The following is a 13,765-nucleotide window of genomic DNA, read 5'->3' as shown; positions in this document are numbered from 1 at the left end:
GACGGTGTGAAGTTCAACGATCGATGCACGGAGAAGTTCACAGAGGCCGAGCGCTATTCGCTGGTAAAGCGCTCATATTATTTTACAGAACATCCTGAGCGTAGTGAAGCAGTAGTAAGGCCCAGTGAAAATCGTACCTGCTGACTCGTATGCACCTGGGAGCAGATTCCGGCATAATGTTAGATGCGACTGTATTGCACTAGCTGCCAGAGTAATAATACATTTGTCGAGTGTCCATCCGCATGTCGCTCACGCCCTGCGCACCGCGCCCGCCGCCCGCATATCGCGTCCGCCTGTCGCTCGCACCCTGCGCACCGCGATCGCTCGCACCCTGCGCACCGCGATCGCTCACGCCCTGCGCACCGCGATCGCTCGCACCCTGCGCACCGCGATCGCTCACGCCCTGCGCACCGCGCCCGCCGCCCGCATATCGCGTCCGCCTGTCGCTCGCACCCTGCGCACCGCGATCGCTCACGCCCTGCGCACCGCGCCCGCCGCCCGCATATCGCGTCCGCCTGTCGCTCGCCTGTCGCTCGCACCCTGCGCACCGGCGTGCGTTCCTCGGGCTTTGAGGCGTCCGGCTCCTGCTGAGTCAGTTCACAATCAAGCTCATACTGGCCCACCCACCTTGTTCGCCTTGCGATGCGGCGACAACGCCGTCTTGCGAAGAGAGGCTGAGGGTTGTCGCTCACGCCCTGCGCACCGCGCCCGCTCACGCCCTGCGCACCGCGCCCGCCGCCCGCATATCGCGTCCGCCTGTCGCTCGCCTGTCGCTCGCGCCCTGCGCACCGCGATCGCTCACGCCCTGCGCACCGCGCCCGCCGCCCGCATATCGCGTCCGCCTGTCGCTCGCACCCTGCGCACCGCGATCGCTCGCACCCTGCGCACCGGCGTGCGTTCCTCGGGCTTTGAGGCGTCCGGCTCCTGCTGAGTCAGTTCACAATCAAGCTCATACTGGCCCACCCACCTTGTTCGCCTTGCGATGCGGCGACAACGCCGTCTTGCGAAGAGAGGCTGAGGGTTGTCGCTCACGCCCTGCGCACCGCGCCCGCTCACGCCCTGCGCACCGCGCCCGCCGCCCGCATATCGCGTCCGCCTGTCGCTCGCCTGTCGCTCGCACCCTGCGCACCGCGCCCGCTCACGCCCTGCGCACCGCGCCCGCCGCCCGCATATCGCGTCCGCCTGTCGCTCGCACCCTGCGCACCGCGATCGCTCGCACCCTGCGCACCGGCGTGCGTTCCTCGGGCTTTGAGGCGTCCGGCTCCTGCTGAGTCAGTTCACAATCAAGCTCGTACTGGCCCACCCACCTTGTTCGCCTTGCGATGCGGCGACAACGCCGTCTTGCGAAGAGAGGCTGAGGGCGTGCGAAGAGCTTTGATGACTTCAGGTGTCGCATGTTGCGAACTCGGTTATGTCAGGTCAGACGGACCCGAACATGGACGCGCCGAACGTTCGGCGCGTCCAGCCCGTCTTGAGGCCCAGATACACACTGGAGACACGGCAATAGGTCAGTCCACGCTCATCAACCAGGAAGCCCCCACGTACTTGCTCTCCGAGATGACCACGCTCAGCCTCAACACGCACCCGACGAACACCGCGCGGAACGTGAACTGCTGCTCGACCTGCGCGTTCAGATCGGCGGGGAGTGATCGCCGCAGGCGGTAGTGTGATGTCGTGGTCGTCGCGAATGCCACACGCCAAGACGGGCGACCAATGGGGTAGGTTATGCAGATACTACGTGTATGCTGCCTCCCGGACACGACACTGCAGCCATGTCAGTTAGCCTCGAGGCGGGGTCTGTGTCTGTGCTTTCAGTCAGGCTCGCATCCACGTCCATCGCATGGTCGGTTGAGAGCGGCTCAGGCCCGATCTCGGACGAGCCAACACGCACTGCGAGGTGCCAGTGAGATTTGAACGGCATGGATGCATCTTGTATGCAGATCGTAGAGGCGGCGGCAGGCGTGCAGTAGACGAGCAGCGGGCGATCGAACACTAGGTGATGGTGGTGGTAAGAGCATGAGAGAGAGGGACAGGAAGACGACGATAACCGCCGTCGCTGCAATGAGATTACGTCATACCAGAGCGGGCGGCGCAGTGTCACCGTCACTGTAAGTGCTTAACACAAGGGAGCCAGATATGTAGGCTACGCGTACGTAGGGGTAGGTACATCAAATGAGATTATTGTTACTCGACCATCCATTGCGCTGCTCTAGCCACTTTGTCATTTCCTTGTCCGTGTGCAAAACAATGGATGCTCGCCGACCCTTGTAGTGTAGATTGAAATGCGTTAAGGTGCACGAAGGAAATATGACGAAGTCGCCGTTGCAGAGAGGGATGACCAAACCCGGTTCATACAAAACAAGCTCACCCCCTTCAAAATCACCGATTGCGAGGACGAGGCAAAAACTGTCGTCCTTGCTATCTCGGTGGGCCGCCGTCACGACGTTAAGATTGATGACCAGGCCGAGGAATGGTGCGGACACTGCAGTGTTGTTTCCAGGCAGTATGCGAGCATATGCATCGAGTCGTTCGTATACTCCTGGCAGCATATCTTTAAGCTGAGGATGCCTTTGCGTTTCAATATTGTATTGGTAGGTACGAATAATGAGATTGCTTTACCTTCGCGTCGAGCCAGTCAAACACAGGTCCTAAGATATTCTTCACGGACTGGTAAATTGATGCATTTGTAGACTGCGTCATGTCCTTGGACGGGTATGGAATGAACTGATGATAGTTAGTCTTGAGACCGCCAGTCCTCTTCATGGTCATAGGCGGCACGTTCACTGGAGCGTCTTTTCCCTACAAAGGTGCATGATTCGTTAGTAGGGAGCAACACTCAATCAGTTGAGAACATGAACGTACAGTGGTACAGTGGCGATTGTACCAAGAGAAATGCATGACCTGGAAGACATGGTCACCGCCAACCTGAGCTGTGTCTATTGCCTTCAGGGCATCAGGCTCAAGGCACGCTGCGAGACGATCCGTCAGACCGTCTCGCAGGCTCTGCGGCATTGATTTGCAGATATTTGCGATAACGCCTGACTGTACAGACTGTATAGCGAGTACGTCCCTGTCGATACGGACATCAGATCTTCAGAGTCAAAGAACAGTTCGCATTGTTCTGTCTTACTCAAATAGATCTCGTTTGAGCCTGACGTATCCCTTGCTGGTTGGGCGCATGCCGTCCACATACTGTGTCTGTAGCTATCAATTGGTGATTGCGTTAGCTGTGATTACGAGTACATGGACTGCAACTTACCAGTGATCGCAGCTCATCTAGGCTTGAAGGTTCCATGGCTTCCATTGCCACGGACCGTTGAAGCTCAGTCCATCGTGCGTTCTTCTCTCTATGCCTAGGAGGTTTGAACTGTCGGTTGTGCGTTAGGTCTGCATCGTACTTTGATGCGATAATCGTTGCAGTTGTAGCGAATCCAGCGTCGTCGCGAATAGTGGAAGCGGACACTGAGCGTTCAGGCGAACAAGGGAAGCGATCGATTTCGAGTAGTGGTGACAATTGTGACAGCGGTGTGAGAGGGGAAAGGGGTTCTTCTCTCTGGCTACAACCAAAATGAGCCCAAGCTTCTGGGTTGCGTGGGACGGCAGTAAAAGAGCTGTGTGGGAGATAGTCAGCGCCATTAACCAATCGCCGGGTCTGTTAGTCACTTACTTTGAAGGAAGAGCACTGAAGAACCTGTCAGAGATATTGAGGTCGCCGCATAGGCTGTCAGCCGAGACGCCCAGTGCGGTGAGTGTATCTACTGTGAATAGGTCGCCCAGTCGTATAGGGGACTGGTCGGATAGAAACGCCACAGTGGGAATGACAGTCTGCAGGACTTGTCGTCCCACTGGGCTCTCTAGATCCAGTTGAGTGTTTAGTGCACGCAGCATGATGCGAGCAGACTTGGACTCACCAGCATCTGGGCATCGCAATATGTTGGCGAGGTCTGATGCCAGATTGCCATTCGCCTCAATGAACGGCACACGTAAGTTGGTGTATGCCATCCACACAAGCATGTAAACGGTTCCTTTAATGCAGTTTCACCATCAATCTAGTACTGTCTAGCGCACACGACACAGGTATCTCACCTCCTGATGCAAGCCTTGCCAACTTAGTACCTCTGGAATACCAGTATTGTAACGTTCGGATGCTGGGCGGTTTGGCCTCGCTCGCAAGGTGGTCGCGCCATAAAGCTGAGATGTTGACGTCGGCCCATCCGGACAAACTAGACACACAAACGTGTCAGCCTGTCGTTGTCAAGTTATAATTTTAGATTTACCTTGCGCACTCGAAGCTCACCCTCATGAGGGCGACCATGAAATGGAAGTCAAATACACCGCGTTTGCTCTCCATCGCCTTGCAACGTTTTACTAGCTGAGACAACGTCTCACTCTTGTCGCCGTACGAAGCTTGGTGAGGCGCAAAGAGTGAGTCCGCGCAGCCGGCGATATCATCCTTCTGGTCGTATGCAGTGAGAGTCGACAGGAAATTGACGACGGACGTGTTAGCAGCTTCATGGGGTTTAGACGACATCTCCCAGGCTGCTCGGGGCTGCATGTCGCTGGCGATCCACTGGATGCCACTCCTGGGGCAGGGCGGCAGTGGGAAGTGTGCTGGCTGCTGTTGATTGCTACCAGCAGGCCTAGACGCAGGGTTGTACGGTGCTACAGGGATTTTACGACGGGACCTAGACGGTCGCCTTGGACCTATCGCGCGGCGTGCAGGCTCTGAGACTTTGTGAGTACGATGGACTCACAATCAATCAATACGTTTACCTTGTACCGTTACTGTACTGCTTGAGGTCGTATGCGTAATGTTACCAGCTTCTTCGACTAGACGTGCAGCATGTCATTTACTAGCATGACATGTAGAAACAAGACAGGCTTACCTACGGCCACTTCAGTACCACTGGCATGTGCCATGTCTTCGGCGTCCTGGTGAGTATCGCAGGCCGTTTCGCAGGCCGTTTCACAGGCCATTTCGCAGGCCGTTGTTGCAACGTCCAATGACAGACGTGCCAGCAGAGACGTCATGTTAGGACTCAAAGTCCCCTGGATTGAGGACAGGAGCTCACTGAGCTCCTTCATCTCCTGTAGACTTAGCCTCATTTCGTGGAAAACTCGAATGTGAGAAGACGTGAGAGGACCAGAGAGAGCGTCGCATTCGATTCGATCAAGTCGTTGATTGTGAATGCGGCCAGCGCTACAATTTGGGTTAGGGCTTGCAGTCCAACCCACACATATATATTGAACATAGAACGTAGGATGTATAGCACAACTAGCAAACTACAACAGCAATCGATAGCACTTTACATTGCGAACGCGAACGCGACGGTGACGGGAGACGGCGAGATGGTGGCGACGGGAGACGGCGATGGTGACGGGAGACGGCGACGGGAGACGGCGACACGGGAGACGGTGTCGTTGAGAGGACGGTGACGTTGAGGTGACGACGACGATGACGGCGATGGCGGTGACTCGGACAAGGGGAGGGCGATGACGGTGACGTGATGGGGATGACGAGGACTAGGACATCGTGTCCAGCTAACTCGAGCTGGGCCGCTCTTTGAGTCTATCCTTCGCCTGCTCGCCCTCACCGTCAGACGTGCTGTCACGCTTGCGTTTGAGAGCCTGTTTGCTAAGGACGAAGAACTCCTCCTCTATATCGTTCTTGTCTTCCTCAGACTCCACCGCCGCAATGAACTGACTGTTCGCGCTGCCCTGCAGCGCAACCGCAGCCTGGCCCTTGAGCAAGGAGACATTGCGAAGGCGGTCGACGGCGGTCCCTCGCGCACCTTCCCTGATGCTGCGAATGATGCGATGCACGTCTTCGTCATAGCACAGGGCCTCATCGCTGGGATGGAGCAACTTGCGAATATACGTCAACATTTCTTCAGCCTGAGCCTCCCGCACGTTATCGTCTTCCACGAGCTTGAGAGCGTCCAGGAGCGTTTGCTTGTGTTCACGGCGAGACAGAAGCTTGGCTAGCGTTGCCAATCGCTTCTCGTAGCCGTTGCGAACTTTACGCAGGAATTTCTCGACCAATGGCTTCATGTTGTCGTCATAATACTCGAGGATCGGCTAGGCGGTGCGGCGCTGTCAGTGAACGTCTATCAGCTACTGGATAAAGACTTACGATGGCCAACCCTCTAGCCACCCACTCCTCCATTTTCCACTGTAGTCGCACTCCCAACCTGAGCGTATCGAGTTCCTCCACTGGAACGTATATCCACCAGACTCGAACCGCGCCGAAGAACGTAGCCTTGTGCTCTGCAATGAACGGACCAGCTCCGCTGATCAAGTCCGGATTCTCGCGCAACATCTTTTTGTAGGTGTGTTCGTCGTAGGTGATGGCGTTGACTGTGTATTCCTTCGTCTCTGGCGAAGACCATTTCGCCTTTGCGCTCTTACCGGGCTGGAGCTCTTCAATGTTGAAGCAGGACAGGGCAATGAGCCCACATGAGGGCACGCCTGCGCCATCCACTTTTGTGTTCCCCATCAGGACGTCCGCTATGTCCACAATCTGTACGTACATTTGAGTGACCAGCGAAATTGCTATCAACTATTCGTACTTACTTTAGGCAATGCCCCTTCCTCGCTGTCAGTCGTGTAGACAGGCTGAGATTTCGCGGTCTCATTAACGTCAGTAACTACGAGAACATCGCCCACTGAGATCGCCTCGACCATATCGCCCACTATCTTGTTTCCTTTCTTGCCACGCACAGAGGCATACTCCGCCTGGCCGATGTCGATGTCCAAGGCTCGTCGGATCCACTTCGGCGGTCTGAAGGACTCGGCCCACCTCTCTCCATTCATCGTCCTCAGCAGCGCTATGATACGATCGTGTATGGGAGATGGCGCCATGGTAGTCAACTCCTGCCTGTCTTGATCATAGTCAAACCTCGTTTCTTGTATTCAGTAATCATCCGCATCCGTCTGTCTCATCTGGAAATAGACCTACTTGAAGCGATTGAGTGTGTCGTTAGACCCTAGCCAGTTGCGCAATTCTTCCCACTCCTGCGACGTAAAATCTGCTGTCTTCTGCATGCGACGTAATGAGTGACAATAAACGAGATACAATAACGTGCTAATACTCACTATTTCCCCTGTCACGTACGGAAGCTCAGAGTAGCGATCTCCGAAAGCCTTCCGCACGACGTCCGGGTAATCGTCCTCCGTTCCTTTAGTAGTTAAACTGCATAAGCCGACGTTCCCTCTGCGTTAAGGACAGCACTTTGGACAGCTCACCTGATTGCACGGTGTTCGTATCCTGAACTGTGACAGGCGCTTCCCTTCTGGTATGGTCGAACGTTATTATGCCAAGAGGTCGGGGAGTAGGTGAGCGCGAAGAGTGAGACGAGTGGGTATAAGACTGAGAAGGTAGGGGGGTGGGTGAGCGCGAAGAGTGAGATGAGTGAGTCCGAGACCGAACGATAGAGGTGGTTGACATGTTGGTGAACGTGGTTAACGGCAAGTCAGTTCCTCAGAGGGCTGAGACCCTCAAGAACTCAGTCGCCCTTGCTGACTCAAACGGAGCCTGCGTTGTCAAGTGACATGGCCTAGATTAAACGCTTCCGCTCAGCCTCCGACAAAACATCCGTTTAGTATTGGCCATGTTCTCATTGAACGAACACGAGCTCACCTCGATTGCTCACTCACAGGCTCACAGTTAACAGGGTTCCTTGTCTCACGACTCATCCTCATGATCAACCCAAGCTCGCTCTGGCACTGCCGGCATTTGAATCTAATCGGGGCGGCTCGGGTTTCGATCCGCGGTGCCCTGTGGCGCGTGCCGTGTGCCGTGCGAAGCGCCATTGCGCACGGCTTACAGCGGCTTACGCCACAGGTTGGCGAGCGGTTTTGAAGTACAGTACTCAAGAGACCAGAACATCAAAAATGTGCTTACCGTGCGTCCACGCCAACTTGGCGAAGAGGGTTTGAAATCCCTACTGAGCTTGAGAGACGAACTGTCAAAGTACGTACTTACGGTAGCAACGCGTGTCAATGTAAGATCGCAACAGTTGTCGTCGCGTTTTTTGGACGAACACGCAGATGAACACGCGAACACGCAGACGAATGACCTATAACAACACAGGAACCATTATCAGCATGGTCTCATGTAGGAAAGTGAAAAGCGAACGTATACTTGCTGGTGCTCGTAACCTACATGAAGGCTGAAGGAGAAAGATGCGGGGTAACGCGCTGAACTAACGCTGAAGCGCTAAAGCAGTGACATGACAGGTGAAGGGACGTCTGAATTTTTTAGCATGGTTTTAAGCCTCAGGCTCTGCATCGTCTCGAGTCTCTTCCCCTAGTCCTAGCTGCAGTTTTGTGTCTCTGTATCATCGCTTCTGAAGTCTGCAGTGAATTTCTGGGTTAGTTATGGTCAGACCAAAGCGGAAGCGCACCTTTGAGGACCTCCTCAATGACACCTGCGGCGCCTGTAACCAGCCCTTCGAAACGACACAGGGCCTCGCCGCACACCAGAGCACGAGCAGGAAATGCTCCTGGTACAAGAAAGGGAAACTGAAAGAAATATTCAATGTCGACCACGATCAAGAAGAGCCAAGCGACGGTGTAACAATCGAGGACGCACGGTAAGCCAATCAAATTTTATCGCACCTTTGGTCATATAATGTAACCGGTGCATGTAGAAACACGGAACTGTTCACCCTACCTAATCGTTCCGGTTCCCAGAACGACGAGCCAGACGATGCATACCTTGGAGAAGATGACAGCGATGAAGCAGCGGAACTTTCTTCACTCTACGACTATATTCAGGTCTGCGCTCCTTCTCGGCCGCAGGGTGATCCTGGAGGGTCAGGGCAAGATGGTGGAGGCGGAGGCGGCGAACGAGATCGCGGCGACAACAGTGCAGGCGGCGGCGATCCCGGTCCATCGACTCAGGCGGCACGAGCTTTGACTTCCAGACGAACCGCGCTGTCGCTTGATGACGATGAGGACGAGCGAGTGGTAGACGAAGACCAAGACGCGGGTACAGTTACTCACGTCGACCCAGAGGTGCGGCGCAAATGGCTAGAGGGCAGGGAAACAAGGCCTAAAGGTGAGTAATGTTTTGACCGATAACGAGTACTTCTCACCGTAGAGTAGCTCGTTCGAATCATGTTGAGGACGCAGAAAATGGTCGCGCTGAAGAACACCCAGATGGCGGGGGTACCACAGATCCCACCAATATCCCTTGGGAGCCGTTTGAGTCCGAGATGGACTGGCGCTTCGCATCTTGGGCAATCCAGGAAGGACTAACGCAGGGGTCCATTGACAGAGTATTGCAGATACCAGGGGTGAGTACTCGTGCTCTGTTAGTAATATCTGCTGACACACCTCAGTTTCAAGAGAGACTGGGTCTCTCGTACCACAACAGCCGGGCTCTCCTCCAGCACGTGGACTCTCTGCCTGAGAGAGCGGAGTGGACAGAACGCCTGCTCTCATTCAAGGATCGTCCTAATGAAAAACACCTACTACAGTTCCGCGATATCATCCAGGCGATACGTACATTACTAGGCAACCCGGAGCACGCCGATCGAATCGTGTATCGACCGCGCCGATTGTTTTCAGACGCGTCAAGGAAGCACCGACTGTACAATGAAATGTGGACCGGTCGTTGGTGGCACGCCGTCCAGGTGAGTACTTACACGACCGTAGAAGATCGATTTTTCTGATTGCAGTACAGAGTCTCTTACCGGTAGGCGCGGCTGTTGCGCCGGTAATCATAGCTACGGACAAAACCCAGTTAACTCAGTTCTCTGGCAACAAGGCGGCGTACCCTGTATACATGACGCTAGGTAATATACCTCGGGCTCTGAGGCGCAAGCCCTCAGAGCACGCCTGCATACTCATAGGTTATCTGTCGGTGGACAAAGTCAGCTCGGACGGCATCACGCAGCGCAAGCAACGCGCCCTCGTACAACAACTGTTCCATGCGTCCGTTGGCGCAATCCTGGAGCCGCTAGTCAAGGCGGGTAAGGAAGGCATCGACGTAACCTCAGGCGACGGAGAGGTTCGTCGAGTGCATCCCGTCCTTGCCGCGTATGTCGCGGATTATCCAGAGCAGTGCCTGGTCACCTGCGCCAAATCTGGGACTTGCCCCAAGTGCCAGGTACCTGAGGACCTCCTTGAGTCCGCGCAACCTGGGATGCCCAGAACCTCCCTCTGGACGCTAGACGTACTCCGACTCGCCAACCAGAAGACCCAAGGCAAGACGAGCTCGAACGCGTACACTCGAGCGTGTCAAGACCTCAACGTTTCAGGCTACGTCGTGCGCCCGTTCTGGCGCGATCTTCCGTACACCGACATCCATTCGTGCATAACCCCTGACGTACTACATCAATTGTACCAGGGTGTTTTTAAGCACATCGTCGAATGGTGCACTCAACTTGTCGACGAGCACGAGCTCGACAGGCGCATCCGCTGCCTTCCGCCTGCGTTCGGTACCCGCCACTTCAAGAACGGGATTTCCTCCCTATCCCAGGTCTCCGGGACCGAGCGTAAGCACATGGCGCGCATTCTGCTTGCCTGCCTGGTCGGCAAGATACCGAAGAAGGCCATCCTGGCCTTCAGGTCGATTTTGGACTTCATCTACATAGCGCAATACACCACTCACGACGACACTACGCTCCAATACATGGAGGACGCACTCAAGGTTTTCCATCGCAACAAACAAATCCTCGTAGATCTCGGAGTGCGCGACCATCTGAATATTCCTAAATTCCACTCATTACTTCATTACGTTGACGCTATCCGACTCTTAGGCACTACCGACAACTACAACACGGAGGCGTTTGAACGCCTCCACATCGACTATGCGAAGAACGGCTGGCGAGCATCGAACCATCGCAACGCGCGTCCGCAGATGGTTCGTTGGCTGGCACGACAGGAGAAGATGGTCGTGCTCAGCTCTACCATACGCCGATGGCTCAGGAATACCGGTCTCGAGCCAGGGGATGACATCGATGTCAGTGACGCAGAAGACCAGGAGCCAGAGAAAATACCAGGCTCTCGGATCTTCAAGAACGGTCGAATTAACCTACCCAAGCACCCCACTGCACCCCTCCAGGCTCTCTCATCCATTGTCGACAAACACCACGCCCCAGGCTTCGTTGATGCAGTCGCACAATACATCTACAAGCTCAAGGACGGTCGACCTCTCACTTCCTCACTGCTTAAAACAGCTGTCGACCACATGCCGTTCCAACGTCTTGACGTATTCCACGGCTTCAAGTTTACCCCCGAATCCTTGACCGATGACACCCAAGAAACCGACGCCGTGAAGGCGAAGCCCGCCAAAGCTGGACAAGCCGCACGTTTCGATACCGTGGTTGTGCTGCAGGGGGAGGACGCGGAAGCTACTGGCATGCAAGGTGAGTAGATTTGTTTCTATTCACGTCTGAGTCATAGCTTCTTACTCATGTCCTATTCGTCCACAGGCACACGTATTGGACGTGTCAAAGTTATATTCAAACTTCCTCAAAACATCAGAGATCCCCGTACCCTCCGACCTCTGCAAGCGCCGCCCAATTGGGCTAGCCAAGGGGCTCTAGCATACGTAGAATGGTACTCCAATCTACCTACACAAGCCGATCCGATACACATGATGTACCCGGTTCATAAACCGCCCCTTCGTGCGAATGGCAACCCCGTCGGTGAGGTTATTCCATTGTCAATTATCCGACAATCCTGTCAACTTGTTCCACGTCCCCCTGGGTCTACACGCACCGATAACTTAGTAGTACCTGATGACTGGGACACGCATACTGTACTAGATAAAGCTACTAAGTTTTGGCTTAATAACTGGGCATCTAAGTATGCGTATCAGACACTGTGGTAGAATACTTACATAGAACTTTAGTACGAACTGAACAATGTTTGATCTCTACTATTTGGAACTCTGTCAAGTATTCATGTCATCCTCAACGATACTTCAACGGAACTTCATCGCTCTTCAAATCGTATTTTATTGCTTCACTCAACCGTGCGATCGCCAACTTCACTCGGCATCCTCCGGAATGGGCGCCTCGCACTTCGGTCCTCGTCAACAACTCCACACCACCTCTCCTACCTCGCTCACCTGCCTTCTCGCCTGCTCGCCTTCTACCGTCCCACTACGACCTTGCTCGGTAGCCTTCCTTTTCGTGAGCTCACTAGTGCTTTCGGCTTCTTTCTTTCTCTCCCAGCCGTCGACTTGTCGCACGTCCAGTCGTCCGACCGCCCACTCGGCCGCCCGCTTGCACCCCGCCCACTCGCTCAGGTCTCCCTTCCCGCCTGTCCGCATTCAACCACCTCTCTACAATCTTGGTCGGCAGTCTACTTTCCCATCTACTCACCTGTGCTCTCAGATGTATTCTTTCTCACTCGGCGGTTGACTTGTAGCCCGTCCAGTCGGGTGAACCCAGACGAACGAGTTCTTCTACGGTGGCACCGCGAGCCTCATCCTCAGCTCGACAACGTCAATCCTACTTTACGATATCCAATAGCAGAAGAAGCGTGTGGAGATCACTACTCCGCCGGTCAAGTACGTTGTATGGAGGCCGGACGGTACATTGGTCGCCCTCCTCAGCAAGCATAGTACGTATCTGGCACATAACGCTCTGATGTCCCGTTGATGAGCATTCCACAGCGATCACCGTCGCGAAGAACTTTTCGGAGCGCACCCTCATTCACAAAACGATTCGCATCAAGTCTGGTGCTTGGGACGACTCCGGCGTGTTCATCTACTCGACGTTGAACCACATCAAGTACTGCCTTGCGCAGGGGTGCGTAACGCTGCTTTATGTCACGACGGTCGCCTTCATTTGACCATATTGCAGGGACCGCGGCGTCATCTGCACGCTCGACAACCCTGTCTACTCAGTGCGCGTCATTGAAGGGAAAGACCGTCCACTGCCTTGATCGATCTGCACGCCCCAGGACTATCACCATCGACGCGACTGAATACCGATCTAAACTGGCTCTGTTGCGAAACAATCATGAGCAGATGTTGCACGTCATTCGCACGTCTAACCTACTCGTAAAAGTGTCATCGCGCACCTACAACAGAAGGGTTTCCTGGAGGTATGCACATACGTTACTATAGTGCATCAGCGATCTGACCATCGCTCGTAGATTGCATTGCGCGAAGGCCTTCCAGCAGACGAAGAACGTCTGCCCTTCACATACTCACTAAGGGAAGCACTGACAAACTGCTGCAGATGCAGAAGATCGCTGATTCAAGGGGTGACCCCATGTCTCGGTTCCACAACGCGCTGTATTCGGGCGACATTTTGGGGCTCATCGTTGTGTTGCGAGACATCGGCCTTCGTGCTCGTGCGTTCTCTTGTCAGACTCTTGATCACCCGCTGAACGTTTTCACAGATACTCTTGCTTATCTCACGGCGAAGACGAATGGGCTCGACGACATCGCTCTGCAGATCCTCCAGGCTGCTGGCCTCACCGAAGCGGATGTCGATGACATCCCGGCGTTCGGACCGTCTACGTTGCGACCCCCGCCAGTGGTCGCTCCAATCGAACACCTGACCTGGCCTTCGGTCTGACGACAGCTTCTGGGACCGTGCGTGCACTCGCTAACTGACATCTGGAAGACGGTGCGACGGCCCCTTATATGAACGGTCATGACATGACAGGTGCGCTGATCCTCTGACAACTCTACCCCCCAACTACGGCAACGTGTACTGACTACTCAAGACCTACAGCACTCGGACGAGTTCGCGTGCGTCGATCGCTCGTGCGATGCCACCGTCCCTTTCACTCCCAA

At 54.9% G+C, this 13,765-nt stretch overlaps 4 protein-coding genes across 4 annotated transcripts; 2 read left to right on the top strand and 2 right to left on the bottom strand.

The window, feature by feature from the left end:
- Positions 1–1,138: 1,138 nt before the first annotated feature.
- On the bottom strand, positions 1,139–4,920 carry B0H18DRAFT_1123031 (uncharacterized protein; the record flags this gene model as incomplete). Its single annotated transcript, XM_048034625.1, has 14 exons — positions 1,139–1,264; positions 1,308–1,404; positions 1,451–1,489; positions 1,546–1,622; positions 2,620–2,799; positions 2,863–3,070; positions 3,131–3,204; positions 3,260–3,611; positions 3,668–3,854; positions 3,912–4,025; positions 4,087–4,223; positions 4,278–4,725; positions 4,774–4,830; positions 4,887–4,920. The coding sequence occupies 14 exons, from the start codon at positions 4,918–4,920 to the stop codon at positions 1,139–1,141; spliced, it is 2,130 nt and encodes a 709-aa protein (XP_047888915.1).
- A 621-nt stretch (positions 4,921–5,541) lies between these two features.
- Positions 5,542–7,812, bottom strand: B0H18DRAFT_957917 (uncharacterized protein; the record flags this gene model as incomplete). Its single annotated transcript, XM_048042639.1, has 7 exons — positions 5,542–6,078; positions 6,134–6,520; positions 6,574–6,877; positions 6,959–7,038; positions 7,096–7,213; positions 7,246–7,369; positions 7,665–7,812. The coding sequence occupies 7 exons, from the start codon at positions 7,810–7,812 to the stop codon at positions 5,542–5,544; spliced, it is 1,698 nt and encodes a 565-aa protein (XP_047888914.1).
- Positions 7,813–8,829: 1,017 nt separating this feature from the next.
- Positions 8,830–9,787, top strand: B0H18DRAFT_824378 (uncharacterized protein; the record flags this gene model as incomplete). Its single annotated transcript, XM_048039333.1, has 4 exons — positions 8,830–8,890; positions 9,181–9,268; positions 9,356–9,638; positions 9,689–9,787. Coding segments are annotated over 4 exons (531 nt in total), but the record flags the coding sequence as incomplete, so codon positions are not given.
- A 363-nt stretch (positions 9,788–10,150) lies between these two features.
- On the top strand, positions 10,151–11,842 carry B0H18DRAFT_882796 (uncharacterized protein; the record flags this gene model as incomplete). Its single annotated transcript, XM_048040930.1, has 3 exons — positions 10,151–10,900; positions 11,072–11,375; positions 11,442–11,842. The coding sequence occupies 3 exons, from the start codon at positions 10,151–10,153 to the stop codon at positions 11,840–11,842; spliced, it is 1,455 nt and encodes a 484-aa protein (XP_047888912.1).
- Between the last annotated feature and the right edge of the window lie 1,923 nt (positions 11,843–13,765).

The sequence above is a fragment of the Fomitopsis serialis genome (genome assembly GCF_022376445.1).
Source record: "Fomitopsis serialis strain Sig1Antser10 chromosome Unknown B0H18scaffold_89, whole genome shotgun sequence".
Classification (NCBI taxonomy): Eukaryota; Fungi; Basidiomycota; class Agaricomycetes; order Polyporales; family Fomitopsidaceae; genus Fomitopsis; species Fomitopsis serialis.
This window is presented reverse-complemented; position numbering and strand designations above follow the sequence as displayed.